Raw genomic sequence first — 21,114 nt, forward strand, 5'->3', positions numbered from 1 at the left:
AATAGAACTCGTGACTTACATCGTATAGTTTACGCCCAAACCCATTGCGCCACACTGTCAGCTAATTATGATGGGAAAAAAAGATTTATAAAATTATATTTGATTTTATTGTTTATTTCGATTGGAGGTACGTCACGTCACAATATGGAAGTGCCCCATACCACCTTAATATACATTTATTTGGTAGTGCAATTACAAAGAAAGGTTTTATGGCAATTTGTAAGAGTTCATGTGCAAAGATCACTATATTAGACATGCAAATGTTAAAACAAGTCTCTTTGTGTCACTCGCTTCTTTTTTTTCTTGAATAATTTAATTCATGCACTATACATATGCATTTAGTTTAAGGTGAACAAAACAGATAATCCAAAAGTTTGGACCTATAATTCAATTTTTCTGAAAATTGAATAGTTTGTTCTTTACAAAGGTAACCTGTTAATATTTAAGATTTGAAAGAAATCTGCTCACAATATATGTCCACATCACCTCCATCTACCATTCAAATGTCATATTGTAAATTTTGAATTTTCAGGTTGGGTGTAAATTCAAAATTTACAACATGACACCAAACTCCTATCAGTGTAGTGAAAAACAAAATAGTCATTGTTTGAATTTGCTTTTCCAATTAGTATCTTTTGAAGATATTTCAAATGTGTGCTCTTAGCTACACATGACACCTTTCTGTTACTCAAAGACGCAGAACTGGTAACTGAAAGTAAATTTTGTTGTAATCAATTGTAAGAAAAGAGCTTTTGAATGATCTTTTAATACCAATATTAGCAACACTTAAAGGTGTCAATAGATACAGAAAATGTACGATTCAAATTTCAATAAAATTTAAAATTTAACTATGATTTTAATGACCCCATCGTTAAGCTATTTCAGAATAGTGTAAATTTGACCAAGAGGACTTCATCATATTTGACCTTTTGATATGACCTTGAAATGATGTGCACAAAGCTATCGCACTTGTGGTGAATGCCCCTGCATATCGGTCTTTACTATAAAAGACACAAAAGTTACACATTTTTGAATGATAAAAGGCTTAATTGCACAAAGATGATATAAGTATCATTCAAATGTAGGTTTCGAAATTATCAACGTACACTGTACCTCGTTTTTTTCTGATTCGATTATTTTTTTTTTTTCTTTTACTGGCTATGTACAGAAAATTGTTGGGTTGATGCTTCGCCTTGCATTCTGTGGATTTGAACAACCCGGTTTTATTGGTCACAGCCTCACGTGGCTTTGAGATTTTCGTCATCGATCAATATCTGTAAATTGAAAAGAACCTAGCTTGCAAGTACAAGAGTCCTTAAACTACTTGATAAGTCAACACTATCCCTAGATTCCTAGCTTTTCTATATAAGAATATTGTTGACATAGATAACCCATGCTGTGTTTTAAAGAAAAGAGAAACCTGTATATACATACATTTATCGTCGAAAATATCTGACACGATTTTAACGATTCTGACATTTTACTGCCTGGCAAGTTAAATATTAAAATCGTGAAAACACCAAGAAAAAGTTAGAGAGGTATTTAGCTGTAGTTTAATTTATGTATTAATCAACATGTTTTAAAAATATTATTCATACGAACTTAAACATGGTTGTATTCAAAAGTCTGAACGCACAGATGTATTATTATTGCAATACATGGGTCATCATATGGACTGTTAGTTATTTTTTTGCTTAATACAAGGCAATCTTCATGCATAAATTTTATCTTACCATATCATTTCATATGCATCTGATACTTTCTATGTGTTATTTCTCAGGGCGATAACTCTAAATAGATACAGAAGATTCAACAACACAATTGACGTTACCTTCCTTGTCATGTCGTACAATGATTAATATTGATCATATTTGTCTTTTTTCTTTAAATATCACCTATATTTAAATTCATTTGATTACAAGTACTAGTGTTGGTCTACACATTTTTGCAATAAGTTGTCCTTGCTCTTGGTTAAAGACATACTATCAAATAAATAATCTGCGTAACATTTTTCACAATTTTTATATTTTTTATGTTAATATGTAGAACAATTTTAACAAGGCTTTGGACTTTCATTAAGACGAATCTATCTATATCTTGCGTCATAACAAGTTAAAAATGACGCTGGTTTCAAGCAAAATATTGCATAGCCAGACAAATCTAGTTGATTTTAAAAGCCATGGCATAGTGGCCTACAATGCAATAGATAGGCTTGCGTCACAGTGCAGTTTGACACAACTACCTAATGCCCAAACTCTTGTTAAGAAATGTATCTAATGTCATACAGATAAAATATGAACACGAAATAAAGATGTAATATAAAAAGTACTTGATCAAAATCCATAACAAACCGTGCACTAGCTTCTTGGACTTATTGAAAAAAAAGAGCTTGTACGATTAATGTACATGTGTGTGTGTGTGTGTGTGTGTGTATAATGGCGAATTACGAGGGTCAATCAAAAAATACGAAGACAATGCGGCTGTCTATCGTATATTTTTCATGAAAGTCATACTTAACAGATTAATCTGTGCACCAACACTTATGTTATTGATATGCGAAGTTTTAGTCCATTTGATGAAACGGTATTTTTGTTACCCCTTTTTAAAACAACATATTTTGTCACCACGGCGCACGGTAACGTTCAAAACATGACGTCAAAATTAAACACGCACAGTTTATAGATATACTCCATCTATATATCACGCTTAGTCTCTTGTGCCTTTCATCTTACAATTTAAAATGGCACTGAACCACTTAACATCTTATTTGCACACATTTGCTCGAGAATCATAAGTTAGTTCTTCAATGTTTTTCATTTTCTAACCGTGTATATCTTAGTTTACAGTAAGGATAACCCTGAATGTCGGTTGACGTTACTTCTTTTATGACCAAATATTTACAGATATTCTACTCTCTTTCGGACTGTTTTATATTCAAAATACAATGACCACCAGCCCCACAAAATTTATTACAGTTAAACAAAAACTTGCAAATAATTGTTGACTTATTTTTTGCACCATTGAGCATTTTCACAGCTTGTATCGGCTTTTTCCCGAATTAAATCCATTTTATTTGTACTTCTCGTTACGCCGTGACGTCAGGCGACGTCGATGTTTTTAGTCAATTCTGAAAAGGACTGTCTGACTTTAGTTACTAATATCTGTTCGACAAAACAATATATCCCGTCATTATTTGGTACATAGAATACCATGACTATACTAAATTTGAAGTTTTAATATAATTTGGTTTTAAGTCAAATTTATAGAGATATTACTTTCAACATTATATGGTTTATTGTTGACATAACACAAATTTTGACCGTGCGCCGTGACCTTATTTTTGCAGGATTAAATTCTAAATAATTCTTAGAAATAAAGAAATTTATTAACTTTCTTTCTTGCAAATTGTCTGAAACTATTGCTAAATTATGTCTACCAAATTTAGTAATGATATGACGTTAAGCAACATAGCTATGACAAAAGTCTTCGTATTTTTTGATTGACCCTCGTATTTAGTCTTTTTTTGTTTTTCGATTGAGTATTTGTAAAAGACAATTCGTTTATAAAAAATAGCCTTTGGAAACCCCGGCCCAAATGTACTTCCACAAAAAATTATGTAATCTGAGAGTAAGTCAGATAAAAGTATTTTGAATATATTAACATTTATATTTTTTAACGTTTTCGCTCTGGTCTGTAATAAAACTACACATAATTTTTTTAAGTGGTTCAGGATCATAATTAGCACACCTCCTCAAATGGGCGTGTTCAACAAAGCATGGAATTGCGTTCGTCTCGTGGTAAGTCTGCATTTCATGAAAAGTTGATATGTGTTAAATTACATATACACTACTGATGTGCAGGGGGAGGGGTTACCCGGTTGCATGATGAAATTCATGTAAAATTGTCAATGATACCGATCATTGTAAGTGTTTTTACAATCGATCATAGAAATTCTGAAATATCCATAATACCGTTACTCAAGTTAAAATCGCGTTTTCTTGAAATAAAAGGTAAATTATAATTATATACATGTATATTATAAAATTATAATGCTTTGCAGAAAATTATTCAAAGGCTTTAAATCCAATTTTATTCAATATACCTCCCTTCATTTTTTAGATACATTATTATTTTAATAGCCGAATCATAGATCGCTTTATAGGCTAATGATAATGGTAGTTGAGAAAGAAAATAAAGATATAGATTTTTAATATGATACAACCGTCAATATTTCTTTTTGAATCAAGAACTGATTAAACCTGCCGCTATATATAAGAGTTACATGTAACAAGCGTTACCAAAACTTACCCACGGAATGGAACTAATCTAAAACGATATTATATGAATGGATTTTCATCTCAATATGTGACTTTAATGTTTATGTTGTAGGCATTTAAGTATATAGCCTACTTGTACTATAGTATGCCATTCATATTGTTCAAAGCCCCTGCATCTATCCGATTTTTCTTTTCACTGCCATATGACTGTTATTGATCATTGCATATTTTTCCTGTTAATTTCCACCAACGAAAGCATCCTGATGTTTAGAGTTAAATTTTCGATTTCCTTGAATTGTCGATTTCTGACTATGTGTAGTTGTTATTATCTTTGCTCTTTAATGTGTAAAAAGTTTCTGAAAAAGATATAAAATTCCTGTCCTTGTTTTTCCTATTAATATTCCTTTCTACGCATTTGCGTCACATCGTAGATCTACAATTGAAGTGTTAATAAGATACTCAATATCTATTTCGTATACAAATTAGACAACGGTATTTTTTGGTGTATTCTTTTGCTTTGACAATTTGAAAGATCTGTTAATTAAAAACATACGCATGTATGAGTAATCAACCAATCTCTCTCCTTAACCTTTACGCCATCTATTTAGCCAGTTTCTTGATATCCGACTATGTTCAAATAGGAAGGTAGATGATACTCATACTTGTATTTAAAGCTGCTTGGTCCGATTTATTTGTAATTAGAGTATCAATTTTTTTTTCATACAAATCATTTATCTTAGAAAGTTATGGACTTTCTCCTATTTACACCAGCAGAATCAGTCTCCTTTCAAAGTTAGAAATATTCAAAGTAAATAAAAATAATTTCTCTTTGGGCAAACGAAAAAACAAACAGAAATGCATCACGGGAATGTTTAGAAAAGGAAACCGCTTGGTTTCGTCCCCCGAATGATTGGGGTTATTCAACCCGCATGCTATGCATCGATTGTAAAGAAAGCAGACTTTGGAAATATTAGCGAACAAAAGGTACCCATGTTTATTTGTAATTTGTCTGATCATTTCGACCTTTATTTAAAGCGATGTCAAATTCGTAAAACAACCATACCCGTCTCGTCGTCAGTGGTGAAATTTAACATGAGGCGAAATAACGCGGTACCTTTTAATGTCGTTTGTTTTGTTAGCAAATTTTGTACGTATTTCTTTTCATTGAAATTTGGCATAATTGACGGGTAAAACTACTGTAATGTCTATTATTATACATATTCTATGCATAGCCATCGTTTAAAAGCGTGCATAAAATTTGATATTAAATCGGACCAAGCAGCTTTAATTATAGTCATTCCTCGTGACCATAGTGTGCTAAGTTTTGATCATAAGAGAGCTCTTCCATAAATTTCAATTTCCATAAAGGTTCATATTAGACTTATTTTCTATTCGGGGGAGGGAGGGGAGGGGAGGGAGAGGTTACTTAGTATTGATGGAATCTTTGATCTGCCATCAAAGCAAGCTTTAAGCTTAACACTGATATATATATATATATATATATATATATATATATATATATATATATATATATATATATATATATATATAAACGTAAATTAGTCAGTTATTGCCTAAAGTTAGGCGATAACATGGTCTCACCCACAGCTAAGTTTCCAATCAGTGTTCTGGAGAATTTGATTAATTGGTATCTACGTCATTGGTCCTCTCCATTCTCCTCTTTGGTATTTAGGTTTTCTCGCTAGGTGGTGTCTATTTCTTTGACCTTCTCGGTGTATTACTTCCGGCCGTCTCACTGTCTAAGATCTCTCTCTCTCTCTCTCTCTCTCTCTCTCTCTCTCTCTCTCTCTCTCTCTCTCTCTCTCTCTCTCTCTCTCATTGTTGCTAACCCGATCATATGATATAAACAGCTTAATTTATTCTCTTCTGTTTAGCCACAGCTTTCTATGACAAAAACAAGGTGCCTGTAAATTTCAATTTTGGTAAAGCTTTTGAAATTTTGATGTCTTTAAGTTTCGTGAATTCATCATAAATATATTAAGGGTTTTTTTTAAAACGAGTTCACTGTACAGCATTGAATTAACAACATGAATTTGAAATGTCGTCTTCGATTTTTTTTTAAAATAATTAATTTACTTCCAATGGGTGGAGAAGCACGTAATTGGGTCAAACAATCACGTGACAATGACGTATCTTTCACTCTTTAAAGGTGAAAGATAATACAATCTGTACGTCTATCTTAAAATTTTTCGTCGTCGAAAAGTATAATGTCAGTGATATTTGAAATATAAGATGAATTATCACCTTGATATTAGATGAAATCTGAATAATAAAGACTATACATTTTTAGATTTTATACATGGTATAAAATACCACCGTGTACAAGTAAATGTGTCATTACATTCATTTTTAGAGGGGGGGGGGGGGGTTGTTACGCATCATTATCCCAACTAGATCATATAGACCGGGTGCTACCATATTCGAAAAGATACATGTATAATTTAACTTATAATTAGCAAATTTATTACTTAAATAGAGAATTATATAATACAAACAATTTCTATAGGATGCCTTGTATCGGCCAGATACAGCAATATCGACCAGAGGACCAAAAGCATGATGACTAATATTGGTCGAGGGCCGGGCTGATACAAAGTTTTATTTGCAAAAGGGAACGCATGCATGATTTTACACCCATCACAAATTATGGAATACCATACCAAACTCATCCTCTTCAAACAATTGTATAGCAGGAATTTGAAATCAAATTATCTTTATCAATTTAATATGGATTCAGTTAACAATTTTACAGAGAAAAAAGGTGTAACAGAAAAAAATCAAAGAAGAGAGAGAGAGAGAGAGAGAGACAGACAGACAGACAGACAGACAGACAGACAGACGGACAGACAGACAGACAGACAGACAGAGAGAGAGAGAGGGGAGAGAAAGATAGAGAAAAGTTTTACTTAGAGATAGTATCATAGTAGGAATATTAATGGGTGCGGTTTATGAAATGCTTACAAAAGACCTCGAATACAGAAAGGTCTCTTCAATATAGATACCTCCTTTACTGAATGAGAAACAGAGGGCTAACAGTGTTTCAAGTGCGAAAAAACTACTGTATACAGGGAAATATTCGCCTCCGTTTTATTTTCGCCCATTTCGCCCTCATTGTCAGCGAGCAAAGCTAAGACTGGCCGAATTGCAATGTCCTAAATTATCCCTTTAAGGTATTCGATGTATAACGACCACATTTTGTACCTAATAAATGAATGGTCCGATATTCTTAATGAAGATATCATTTTGAATGTGTTATCAAAATAAAATACTCCACCGAAGGAATTTTCATAATTTTGATTATGATCGAACTAATTACACCTTGAATTTTGCATTGAAGTCTATGGGCAACATATGTTTTATTAACAATTGTAAAAAGTAACTTATAATTTGCAAAACTTTATGATTATTACCTGCATAAACTGTCTCTTTATTGAATATATGAATATATTGAATATGAAATAAAATCAGTAATTTACCGCAGATATTTTGACGAAATTAAAATTTTCTTTTTTTCATCAAGGGGAGATAACTCTTTAAAAAATCTTAAGGATCAAAATGGCCAGCTCCTAATATGTTGTCTGTCATGTGAATTTGGTTCATTTCACTTTCATAGTTATCTAGCAACACGTGTTTAACTAGTTTAAAATGATTCAAAATTGTTCAATATCCCATTATTATACATTGAATACCTTAATACGTGCGTAACTGTGTCTGGGCGAATGTAAAGTCGGTGCGAAGCCGTTTGCAATCGTAAAAGGTCGAAAATAATGCGTGGTGAAAATATCCCTGTGTACAGTATTAAAAAAGAGGACAAATCGACTATTTTCAGACAAGAATGTTGTAGATGAAACGTAGATGCTTATTTTTAGCCGCTAAGAAAGTTTAATAATAAAGTATGGAGGACAAAACATGGAAATCATCCAGTTATTGCCAAACGCTGTTAGGGCACAAAAAGATTCCCTTTGCTATTTTTTATAAGGCGGATGTTGTGTTGCGATTTCCTATTCCCAAGAAGAAGAGTGTTACTTGAAAGATGTAAAAATGTAAAGTTTTGCACAAACATAAACAACGATAAAAAAATCAAACGCCAAGAAACTGGTATCAAGGGTCTCTTATTGTTGCACGATAGTGCTCCAGCACACAAGTCAAAATAAGTCACAGATTTTCTCAGTGTAGAGGGGGTCATTGTAATCCGCCCTCCTGCTTACCCTCCAGACCCCCCCCCCCCCCCCCCCACCCCCACCCCCGTGACTTTTTTCTCTTCCCAAGACTAATAATGACAATTAGCTGGGAGAGGAATATAGAAAAGAATTTCACGAGTGGATTTATAAAGGAATGCAAATAATTTTATGTCCTTATATTTTATATTGCAATAATAACACTAAATACTCTCTAAATGGCCCTTAGTTATTTCGCATTTACGACCAGAAGTTGAAGTTCTTATGATAATACTGGTACTGATTTTTAAAAGACATTTCAATAAATAAATGCTTAAAACAACCTCACATGATTTATGGTCTATAACATTCGATGAACTTGATTAAAAGCAACCGGAAAATAAACATGTAAAAACAATAATGATTTTGAAAAAGTATTTTATTTAAAAAACACGTTTTTCAATGTCTGTAAGTATCTCGTTCTGTTATAATGAACGGCAGTAATGGCACATTCAATGATCTTCTTCACGCAACAAGAATCCGTCGTGGATGTCTCGAAAAAACCGTCCGCATTTATCTCCTCTGCTAGTTCTTCCCCTTCCTCCTTTGACACAACCCGGGTACATCTTCTGACGTAGCCTTCGCTTTTTAGATCTTTGTGGGTCGCAACCAGGAAAATGGGAACTTTTTTCTTTACAGTCCTTCTGATTTCTGGTATCCACAAAAGACTAATCCGCTCGTAGGAGAGCCTGTCGATGGCACTAAAGCAAAGGATGATGACGTCACTCTTAGCGTAAGAGAGCATCCGCAATCTCGAATATTCTTGCTTGAAAATTAAATGAAAATTAGAGTTAGGATTGACTGGTCTGATGTGTTAAAATTAACAATAAAATTACAGGCTCTTTAATTATCTGCATTACATTATTTTCCTGTATTGACAATTGCAAGTGCTAGTAGAAAAACGATAATGATAGATGTACCTACGATAACTACTTAGTATGTCATTTTTTGTGTCGTAATTTATACTTCATTCTTTGTTTCCTCTTGAGTTGTTGCTTTACCTATTTATTCTATTCTTCTCACATTTCAACTACTGTGTATAATTAGATTTATGTGTCATTTTCTGCAAGATTACACATAAGGCGACAACATTAATGAAAAATACCAGGCTGTATCATAATGTTCAAAATCTTAAAATATTGGAGGTTTTTCTTTTAAGTTGTTAATCATAGTTTTCTATGTTTCATCATTAATCAGTTAAGTTGAAGTATTGTTTTCCTTCGTGACTTCTTTTTTTATGAAAAATAAAATAACCCAAGAAGAACATTTCTATAAACCATGTAAATATATATATGCGCATTAGTACGAAAGCCTGAATGTTGAAACTGACATTTTTAAAAACCTGACTTTTTATTCTAACTTTGTTACAATTAACAATCTAATCCTAACAGTATAAAACTAGCAGCATCAATGGAGCCTACCTGTCCGGCAGTGTCCACAAACTTCACCTTGATTTGTTTCTTCCCCACAGTCAGAGAATCTTACAAAACGAAACGTACCAATAACAAGATTTATAAAGAATCAAGTTGCAAAACATTTTATTATAATTAAGCAATGATATGATACATGTAAAGGGAATAATAAATGTTCACTAAGTAATATATAAACCGGTTGGTTTTTTTATTTACTAGATCTTTCTCGTAAGTCTTTAATTTCATGTTACTATAATCGCCATCCTCTCCAAAATTGTAATGAAAATGTATAAAAGATATTATTAAAATATATTTCATATAATTAAGGAATAATGGATTATTCTTTGAGAATTAAAAGGTGGTCAAATACGGTCTGATGTGATCAAAACCAATAAAGCTCGAATTGCATAAAGATAGATTGATTACGCTTGACCGTATTTGACCACCTCATAATACTCAAAGAATTATTGTTACTTATTTATATTTTACAAAATCGATTTGTAGGGTTATCACGGACAAAGACGCTGGAAAATGTAAATATGAACAAATAAAGGCAACCACAAACTTTGAACAAAATTGAGGCCTTTTTACCTTTGAATGTTGAAAACACAGTTGGGGCATACGTATCAATTAACGTCTTCCCTAGGTAACATCGTAGAAGATTGGATTTTCCCACCATAGCATCACCAACCAGACTACAAGTTATACGTTTTCTCATGATTCAATAAGTACCAATAAAATCTTCAAATTAAAACTTGTGTTTCGTTTAACCATATTAATAATGTCTCAGAGCTGTTGTCGTGGTTACTACGTCTGCAAAACGACGCGTGATTAGAACCTCCTTTCGTCCCACTGGTTACATTCGTGTCTTTAGTTTTAACCAATGTAACTCTATTCTTCATTAACACATTACAAGCCGCAATTACAAAGACTATTGCACTATATATGAGTGAAGACTTCATGGGGTTGAAAGTACCTTAAGTAATGCCGCCCCCACCTCCACCCCGAATATGCTGTAATCTCAACTATATAATTCAACGTTGTGGGGTTAATCATTAATTAATTAAAGCACAAGAGGGATGCAAATAATGTCGTTCTTAAAAGCTTTTGTTGAACTCGGTCATTTTCTCCCAATTTCTCTGGATAGGTAGTGTTTATCAATTCAGAGTTGACAAATGGATTATGGATATAGTTTTAAAAAAAAAAAACCTGTTTGCATGCTGTCACGTTGACAACTCTTCACTTGTTTTTTTTTTTTTTGTTTTTTTTTGGGGTTTTTTTTTTTTTTTTGGAGGGGAGGGTGTTATATTATAGTATCTACAATTTATTTTAACCCATAGTATACGTAGTAAATGGTTAACCACGCTTTTACAAGTACTGTTACATGTATTGGTCTACTATTTACGCGTACGGTATTAAGAATCCATTTAAGGTGAAACAAAGTTGTTTATACTGGCAATAGTTAATCATAAAAGGTGATGATTAATCTTACCATAGTTTCTTAATCGGCAAGTATGACTGTATGTAGTAGATTTTGCTTCGTCATCTACATTTCTTGTGAAACAAGGCGGGGGGGGGGGGGGGGGCAATACGCATACCGGTATGCCTTCACGATCTATATCACAAAGGCGTCGGAAGCATATTGAATTCGAAAGTGGGCGCAGACTTATCCTATATCTTAACAAGAAAAAAAAAAGAAAGAAGAAAGGAAAAACCATTTTCGCCAATTCTCAAAATCCTAATCCGTGGTTGGGGGGGGGGGGGAGGGATGAACCGTAGTGCATTGTTTAAAAAAGTAAGAATGATTCTACTGTCAGGTTATTTTTTTCTGGATTAATACACTTACTCGGGAAATGTGCTATTTTAATGATTCATTCATTCATTTATTCATTCATTATGATTATGTCTATCTTTGGCAAAAAAAAGTAAAGGGGAGCGGCTGACCCCCCCCCCCCCCCCCCCCCCCAGCTCTGGTCCCGACGCCTATCGTACAGTCAAATTTAAATCATAGATTGGACAGGGGTATAATTGGTTCATGTACGTGTATTATGTCAATACTCCAGACCAGTCATTGTATTTTATCAAATGTGGATAATTTTTGTTTGTCTCACGTATTATATAATCTATATACAGGTTCTTTTCTCACTTGAATTCATACTTTACGAAATGCGTTTACGAATTTTAAATTTTACAAATTAATTGGCTTTTAATTTTGGTGTAATTTTGTGTACATCATTCGTCTTCAGTATACTATTTCAAACGCAATGAATATCTTTATCTACATGAGAAAAATGTAATTCTTTTTTCATGAAACATTTCTCCCTCCCAATGAAAATTTTCCCACTCTCTGTGTGACGATATTCTAGTTGGACCGTCGTTTGCCCTCACGACACCTGGGCATAGGCATTGCTTTACAAAAGAACCTCAACTAAATAAGAAAAGTACATGGCTTTTTTCTTCTACATTTTAGACAGATAAATACGCGGTATCGTTATTACAATTAACGGTATAATACAACCAAAAAACAACATCGCAGACACCTCTCTTTTTGAAAATTGAAATCAAATAAAACGATGGACCGACTATTAATATAGGACAACCTTTAGATAAAATTAGTTCGAATTCAGTGATAACAAAAAGTCCTTTAATTAATCGGAACACCGTGTTTCCGTCCTGATCAAGTTAATAAGGACTCGTCTATTCGATTCGAACCATGCACCGGCCTTTGATATCGCTCAGTTTGCGTCACTTCTGATCACGAGATCCTAACCAATGGCAATGTTTAACTTTTGTTTTGCTGTTCTTTATAAAAATTTAGATTAATCAAAATTTGTATATGACTTTAATTCAAAAGAATCTTAATCTTTGGAGAGGATATTGCTGCTGATAGATCAGCCAATCACTATTCATATCAGTATAAAGGACAAAAAATTTACGGCTTAATGGCTAATTCAGATATTTTCTTTTGAAAACCTACATAATACTTTCATGTATGATTAGATAGTTTTCCGTTCTGCGGATGTTAACCCAAAGTGCCCAATATTTATGTTCTCGGAAATATCTAATCTCCCAAAGGAATGTCATGGAGCAGGATGAATTGGTGTTTTTTTTCCCTTCGGATGCAGCTTTATAAAAGAATTAAGAAATTAAAAATCATGCGAGCTGAAGATGAATGAATCAATGATAATAGTGAAATTCAAGAGCACAAAAAAAGTTCTATGAAACCCAGCATTTGGACACTTTGCGAAAGTCTATCGACAAAGTATATTTTCCTGTAGAGCATTGGATTACGTGTTTATATTGCGGGGACTGGGATGTTCTGAAAAAATAATTCCAACACGTAAGGATTTTTAATATATTTTTTTCAAAAACTGATTGCCTGAATTTATTTTTTTTTAATCTGTGATTAATAACGTAATCAAATTAATTTTTTGAGATGAAGAGGAGGTAGTTTTTTTTTCAAAAGGAATTTTTTCTCGAGAGTTCATATAAGAATAACTTTTACAAGCTACAAGTTGTCCTACCATGCAAATGTTCTTACTTTGAACTTTATTTCTCCGAATTAATCAACAAAAGTTTTGATTCATTAATAATCATTTATAGTGTTATCAATAATATTATAAATATTTATCATATAATCAATTATAGAAAATTCAGATAGAGAGTCCAGAAACAAAAACACGAATTTTTAATTGTAATTTCGCTTTTGTAAACTAGGCCCAGTCAAAAAGTTGAAATTTGTGAAGAAATCCGTGCTTTTTGGATAAAATATTACATTCAGCCCTATCACATACTTTATGCATATTTTAAAACCTTTACAAATACAAAGATTTAACACCGTATTACATGTTGATTCACATAATTTAATGATTCAATATTTGTATAATTAATGAAAGATCATAGCTTAGACCAAATATATCACCATAAGTTGTCCTTAATGGACATTGGCTCTTATGTCCAGTAATAGATAAATAGATATATAGATAAATACCTATACATCGAGGGCGGTTTAAACATAGCTTAGTACTCTGGCGACAGGACTTGATATATCTTTATCATCTTTGTCTCAAGAAAACGTTGGCACACGAGATGGCCGCTACGGTCATTCTTCGTTTTACACACATGGCCTCAATACACCTGACTGATTACACCAAGTACGTATGGAAGAAATAGAATACATCAATTCACACATAACAATCGTTGATCCTCTTTGTTGTAAAAGAATTTTGATTCAGATTTACGATGAATCAGTGAGGTAAGTTCATTTTTGTGTTGGTAAACAACATTTTTACAAAAGACATCTCTAAAGTGGTATTTTTTACATGGTGATCCATTCGAACGATTTAAGAACATTGAATAAGCTCATTTACGAAATTTGTTGAACAATTTTTTGGAGATCTCATCTGGGTTACAATAAATAAAAAATTGTAATTAAGCTTCATATAAATTTAAGATAAAAAAAAATAATGAAAAAAAAATTCTAAATCATGATTTTAAATCATTCAAGTTAAGAGTAGATTTGGTTGGTGTGGGGGTTAAAAATACTCTTACAATAGGTAACCAACTATTCACAATTATTGCATTAATTTTGTTAAAAAACATACCGGTGGTAAATGAATTATTTAAGTCAAAAACAAAACATTTTAAAGTTCTTTAAAATGAAATGATTTCAACAGATTTTCTAGAATCTATGGCCTATATATGGACTCAAACTTAACAAAGTATTTCGAAAATAAAGGCGTCGGAACTGGGGGGGGGGGGGGGCTTAGCGCCCCCTTTTTTGCAAAGTTAGATATAACCATAACCTTAATTTTTTTTCTTTTTGCTTTGCAAGAATTTCTTATAAGTCTAGCCCCCCCTTTCAATTTGCTTCTGAAGCCATAAAATATAAAATATTAATGTTTGTACGTACCTTAGACTGAATTAAAAAAAAAACAAAAAAACCACAAATATAAATTTATTGTCTTAAAAAAATCACTTGCTCAACCAAATATAACTGATAAAAAACCCACCAATTAAAAATATACAACACCACGGTCATTCAGTGCATTTCTGGTTTTTAAAATTATATATGAATGTCTCCACCGCAGGCTGACTTGAAATCATTATACTACGCTTTCGCGTAAGTAGAAATAGAGTAACCACTAAAAATAATTTTGGATTGATTAAAGACCCTCTTTACACTGTTCACTGAAGAGATCTACTCCAACTCTTAAGTTTACTTGGATGCAATCGGGATGATCTTCCCTGTAAGTTATATCTTCCTTAACATAAGCATAAATGATTTATAATAATTGTTGATATTTTGTAGTTGAACATTTTGCTCATACCGAGTTGAAAATGAATATAAAATAAACCTAGTATGCTTATATTTATGTGATTTAATCCTCTCAGTTCACTTCTTAAATTTACAGAGGGTCCAAAACTAAAGATGTTTAAGTTTGTGACGTACTTTCTATCGAATTAGAAAAAATAAAATCATGTATAATTATACAAATTTTTCTGTCTCAATATTGTTACCCAAAAGCATAGTGCAATGGGTTCGAACGTTTAATGAGAAATTCTAAAATGTGAAAATTCTAAACCGGTAGAAATATTCTGATTATGATATATTTCTATCCACAATAATATCGACAGGTGTCTCATACCACCTTAAATGTTAGTCACATGTTTTAAAATAATCAATGGTACTTTGATACTCCTAAAGCTGAGTTTGGGATATCAATACATGTACTCTGAATGTATTTCCTTGTGAGAGTTTTAGGATCTTGTCACGTGCTTTTAAATTAGGGAGAATAGAATAGAGTGTATTGATGCAGATGTGTGTACATACAATTTTTTCATCAAATCCTTCTGACAACATAACTTACCTATATACCTATCTCAATTTTTTTATTCAATTCCTTTTTAAATTTGGTCGGTTTCTTATCATGTTACCTATAGAAGAATTGAAATGTAGAAAAAGGATCCCTCCTCATATATTTCTTGTCAACAAATTTGAAATATTTGAATTATTCAATTGCACTGTACACTTAAATGTAAAACCACAACGATGATGATTGAATTTCTTTGTTACAAGATAATCACATACTAGAATACTGTACAATTTCACCGATGAACCAACAGCGGCACCTCTTCCCTCTCTTACTCAGTAAGACCTTGTGTATTTAATTGGCGTTTATAAAAGCGATCGTAAAGAAAAAATAAGTAGGTCTCTAAACTGTTTACGGTTTAACGAGTGAATTAGAAATCGAAATCTTTTCACTTTAGTGTCAATCTGTGTCAAACTTAAATACGTATATTTTGTTCATTTAAATGAACTATCGATACAAGGTTTAGAGATTATAACCGGCCGTTCCCTCTAAGTTGCAACCTTTCCCATTTAGGAGAATCCTACTGTGGTCTCTTTGTATCTATTTCTGACAGGAGAGCTGGTTTGTGTATAATGCTAATGTGTCCTTTCATTTACAGACAGTGTTGTGCGGACTCAAGCGAAAAAATGGTGAGTGATATGTTTCTTAACATATTTCATTTTTTTTAAAAGAACCTCTAAAACCCTGTACATTATCTACTCGAGGGTTTTCAATCCTATGTACAAAATATGCTTTTGTTTTTTGGGCGAAGGAATTGTCCGTGCTTCAAACGCAAAAATTTTTTTTTTGCTCCGGTATATGTCTATGTGTTTTTTGTTGTTTTTTTGGGGGGGGGGGGGGGGGGACTGGGTGACATCGAAGATACTAAGAGTCTTAGGGGTATTCAGAAACACCGATTAAGGTCGAATGTTCATTAGAGCGATGGTCTATTTGATAAAAGATGGACCCCTGTGTTGATTTGAGAAGCCTCGACTACTTTATCCAGCTCTCTCTCTCGACCATTGTATCGCATAACCTTTTGTACATACGTAGATTAAAACAAACACTCTTTGAAACCGTGTTTCACTTTTCACAAAAAAAAAAGATATCACGGCTATGACTTGCAAAAACCTAAATAACAAATGAATTTTTTATGCATTTCAATTCATAATCAGTAAAAGGAAATATGCAAATTGTTCTTATTAACCATAAACTATAAATGTAAATGCGGCTGTTGCAATTTCATTCTGACAGATTCATTAGCATTTAAAGAAACAGGTGGTAGAAAAAGGACATCCACTTTATGTTAACAAACATAAAGCATTTCTTTTTTAGTTTCAATTTTTTTAACATGTTGGGTTGCCCAACTGTTTCAACACAATCACATAAATCTAGAAAAACAAGGAAATATCTTCGTATCTTTTTTTGTCTGATACCAATCGTCATTTATTTATCTCATATTTTATTTGTGCAAAGTAAATATTACATATATTCAATCGACCTGTAATTTCAGATACCCTATAAGATGCATAATGCATGTTTTATTTATATTCGAAACAAAAGCCAGGAAATATATTTGAATCTTCTTTTCTGTATTATTTATCGTCAATCCTTGAGATATAATTCGTTTTGTGCAAAGTAAATACATATCTGACCTGTAATTACATACTCTATAGAATGTTTTCTTTTCTAGTTGATGTATATAAGTAGTAGCTGTCCGGTTTTTCATATTACACAGGCAATTTTACACGTAAGCAAGTGCCGTCTTTAAAAAATGGATTCCTTTTTTTCAGTGAAACGAATAGACAAAGCAGGCAGGATGCACAATTTCAGTAAGGAGGTCCAGAGACTGAACGACGAAGCCGTGGAGACCCTCATTCCCGCCATTGTCTTCATCGTACTTCTCATGGTCATAGGCGTCATCGGAAACCCCATCGTGGTCTATTTCTATGGCTTCAAACTGAAGCCGACTCCATCGTACTTGTTCATAGTGGCTCTGGCGGTGTTCGATTTTCTTGTTTGCACTGTTTCCATGCCCCTGGAGCTCGTCGATCTGATTCGTTTTTATACTTTTGAAAGCACAGAGGCTTGCAAACTTTTACGATTTATCAACTATCTTATTGCTATATCTAGTGGATGCATTCTGATAGCAATTGCCGTCGATCGTTACAGAAAAATATGCAGGCCGTTCGAATCTCAGATCACCATGAAAATGGCCAAGATAATAATACCGTGCGTGTTATTCGGATCTGTGTGCATTTCCTGGCCTAGCTTTGTATTTTACTCCGTTGTGGAGGTTAACCTGACAGAAATTAGCGGAGCAATAGGACAGGACTGTACGACAATTCGGGACGAATCTTACAAGTTTTACATAACTCTATACAATGGCATTTTATTTCTTTGCTTTGTCACGGCCATCACATCGTTAACTGTCCTATACTGTCTTGTTGGGAGACAGATTTTTAACTTGAGAAGTTTTCGATTTTATGCGCAACGGAAAAAAGTGAAGTCGGCCAAGCGACCAAGAAGCAGCACAACGCAATACACAGATGAAACAAGGGTAGCTGGATCCTTTTTGTCAAAATCAACAGACATTGGTGATTATGACGAAATAACCTTGCCGCCCAGTAGAGGGAGCAGTAGACCGACAACTGCAACCGGTATAGCTTTTATAACGAGTAAAGTGGCGCCATCACCGGAAAGGTTCGAGATGGACGTTCCCAAAACCAACAACGGAAATCTTCGCATTTCCAAAAGTCTTCACAACGCTTTAAAAATGGACGAAGTGTCAGTTCCCACTAGATCGAACTCTGCGTTATCAGGAAGAACCCGGTATGATTTCGATGATAACGCAAGAAATGGATTGGCTCGAACAAACGAGCTGTTGAGACATATCCAAGTTCGCGAATCAACAAGAGTGTCATTTGCTGACGAAGATACGCCAAGGAGTATTGCAACAACAGTAGAAAGTGGAGCAACAAGAGATGCGCATGGCACCGCTAGTATAGATCAGAAAAAGTTACATGCTCAAAACGTTAACACAAAGAAGTACACAATCGTCATGCTTTCTATTACGGCTGCTTTCGTCATCAGTTTCTTGCCCTATTTAATTCTGATGACTTGGAGGACACTCTCAAAAGAGTATGAACCGAATCTCTTTTCCAAGTCGGAAATGGTAGCTTTTCAAATTTTCATTCGATCGTTTCTGATAAACAGTGCGGCTAACCCTCTAATATACGGCTTTCTTAATACTGAGTTCCGGAACTTTGTGATAGCATGTATTTGTTGCCGAAAGTATGTAGGACCACCAGGGTCCCGAGGAGAGACAAGTGGCCATTCTAGGTCCTCGTGATTTGCATAAAAACTGTTTTTTATAGATAGTACTAAAACATTTTGAATATAGCAATTTTTTATTCGCTCAATATAGAAGTTTTATTGAGTTTGATACTTTTGTTGTCTTGTTAGTATTTAATTTAAAATAATTTGATGTAAATAGGTTATAAATGCACTTTTTTAGCTTGTGATAGCATATTTCTTTTACAAAATTGTCGATTTATTTAATCAATTAAATTGTTAAATGTTAATTTCATTATAGTTAAATAAAAATCGTTTAAGTTTTTAATTTTAACTAAAAGAAAGCCAAAAAAAAAAAACCAAACAAACAAAAAACATTTCTTTGTAGAAGCATCAATATTTATAAACATACGAATGAATTACAAAAGTGTCCATACTTTCGAAATTGATAACTGAGTTTTTGGTTTGTTTGGTTTTTTTTTCAAAAAGCGTGCTACGAATGCCTTGTATGTTGAGTATGCTCACGTTAAGAGGCGCCTCCGCAAATAAAGGATTTGCAAATAAATTTTAATTCTGAAGCGAGAGGTCTAATTTGTGGGATTAGGTACGCTCAAAGACCGGAATCCTGATTAATTCTTAACAAAACGAAAACCTGTGACAAAAGCTAGAGGATTTGTTTTCCTTTTTATAAGTTTAAAGGGAGAGTTTGGTTTTATGTATTGTAGTTTTTCGTTACTGGTCAAAGAATTCTTGTATTGTAATACATAGTTAGATATTTGTATATATAGGCATGCTAGATATGTGATATAATTCATGGAATTCTTTATAAACTAAAGAAAAATTCAAAAAGTACCGGTTTTCTTTGTTTTTGAAATCATTAATTTGGAAAACGAGGGAGATTTGTCAATTACGAAAAAAGTGAAGATTAAAAAAAGTTTAAAAAGTTATTATGTTTATATAGAAAGGAATCCATTACTTAGCTTTTATATCAGTTTCTTTACATCTTTGCCTGAAAATCAAAATTAATTTTTAACAATGGATCAATGAATTTTTCAACATTTTTGTTGACATGAGTAATCAGTACCGCTTTAAAATTAACGAGAGCAAACTTCCATTCTGAACTTAAAATTTCGTTTTTATACTGGTATTTTTTTTGTCCCTGGAGTCTATTGGTAGAAAATGATTGATTGAATGGACTGTGTTCATTAACATTGTATGATAATTCATTTAAGTATTTTTACCCTTTCTATGTACTCCAAATTTGGAAAGAATAATGTCGTAGAGCAGTAAATAATAAAGCTGAATTTATACGCTATAAATGAAGGCCAAAAACAAAATCCTGTTAGAGATACAAGAGTTAACTCCCATTCCATCCGACACTTTCATATACTACAAATTTCTTGACTTGTACATGAAAAAAACTCAACATAAATTAGAAGCGCCTATTCTTGGTGATAACGACGTATGGTATTTCTTTTGTTGTGCATTAAAACCTTACTGTGTGCGATTCAGGTAGAGCAGACACTTCACAGTTTTCTAGACAGGTTTTTTTTTTATACATTGTGCAAGACGAGAAAATAATGAGATCTGAACGGAAGATACCGGTGTCTTGAAGAAACTATTCTCCCAAAGTAACCCCTTGATCCATGTAGCTAAATATATATATATATATATATATATATATATATATATATATATATATATATATATATATATATGAACTAAAGAAAGGCTTTTCCACTGAGAAAACTGACTCTATATCAGTAGTAGTTATTGTGTAAGTTAGACGACAGATTATATTATTATACTTTCATGTTTAATACTGAAATCTGATTGGTTTAGACGCAGTTGACAATCCGTTCTATAACCCTGGGGTTAACAACACACTTAGCAATGGATAACACAACGAATTGTTACATGCGCGTAAATTATGCGCGTACTGTTCGCCGTGGAATTCACGTCATTTATATATAAAAGCAGTAAAAAAAAATCTCTAAAATTAAGACATTCAGTATAATAAAATAAATAGTGCCTGTTTGGG

General features: G+C 32.9%; 2 protein-coding genes across 4 annotated transcripts; one reads left to right on the forward strand and one right to left on the reverse strand.

The window, feature by feature from the left end:
* Positions 1-8,855: 8,855 nt before the first annotated feature.
* On the reverse strand, positions 8,856-14,059 carry LOC128191563 (uncharacterized). Of its 2 annotated transcripts, XM_052863695.1 has the most exons (4): positions 13,919-14,059; positions 10,519-10,622; positions 9,937-9,995; positions 8,856-9,281 (listed from the first exon to the last, which is right to left on the reverse strand). In XM_052863695.1, exons 1-4 carry the CDS (start codon positions 13,942-13,944, stop codon positions 8,895-8,897), a joined length of 576 nt encoding a protein of 191 aa, XP_052719655.1. In that variant the 5' UTR covers positions 13,945-14,059; the 3' UTR covers positions 8,856-8,894. The 2 variants fall into 2 exon arrangements, with proteins under 2 accessions (XP_052719655.1, XP_052719663.1); XM_052863703.1 differs by lacking the exon at positions 13,919-14,059 and having other exon boundaries at positions 10,519-10,702.
* Positions 14,025-20,486, forward strand: LOC128191536 (uncharacterized). Of its 2 annotated transcripts, XM_052863675.1 has the most exons (3): positions 14,025-14,081; positions 16,399-16,429; positions 17,573-20,486. In XM_052863675.1, exon 3 carries the CDS (start codon positions 17,599-17,601, stop codon positions 19,129-19,131), a length of 1,533 nt encoding a protein of 510 aa, XP_052719635.1. In that variant the 5' UTR covers positions 14,025-14,081; positions 16,399-16,429; positions 17,573-17,598; the 3' UTR covers positions 19,132-20,486. The 2 variants fall into 2 exon arrangements, with proteins under 2 accessions (XP_052719635.1, XP_052719632.1); XM_052863672.1 differs by lacking the exon at positions 14,025-14,081 and having other exon boundaries at positions 16,194-16,429; positions 17,573-20,485.
* The last annotated feature ends 628 nt before the right edge of the window (positions 20,487-21,114 follow it).

This window comes from Crassostrea angulata, chromosome 1 (assembly GCF_025612915.1).
Source record: "Crassostrea angulata isolate pt1a10 chromosome 1, ASM2561291v2, whole genome shotgun sequence".
Taxonomy (NCBI): domain Eukaryota; kingdom Metazoa; phylum Mollusca; class Bivalvia; order Ostreida; family Ostreidae; genus Magallana; species Magallana angulata.

Coding starts and splice junctions, on each gene's coding strand:
- LOC128191536 (XM_052863675.1), top strand. CDS start 17,599: ATGCACAATTTCAGTAAGGAGGTCCAGAGACTGAACGACGAAGCCGTG.
- LOC128191563 (XM_052863695.1), bottom strand. CDS start 13,944: ATGTTTAAACCGCCCTCGATGTATAG. Junction 10,623..13,918: donor AAACCGCCCTCGATGTATAG/GTATTTATCTAT, acceptor TATAACTTGTAG/TCTGGTTGGTGATGCTATGG. Junction 9,282..9,936: donor TTGTGGACACTGCCGGACAG/GTAGGCTCCATT, acceptor TTAATTTTCAAG/CAAGAATATTCGAGATTGCG.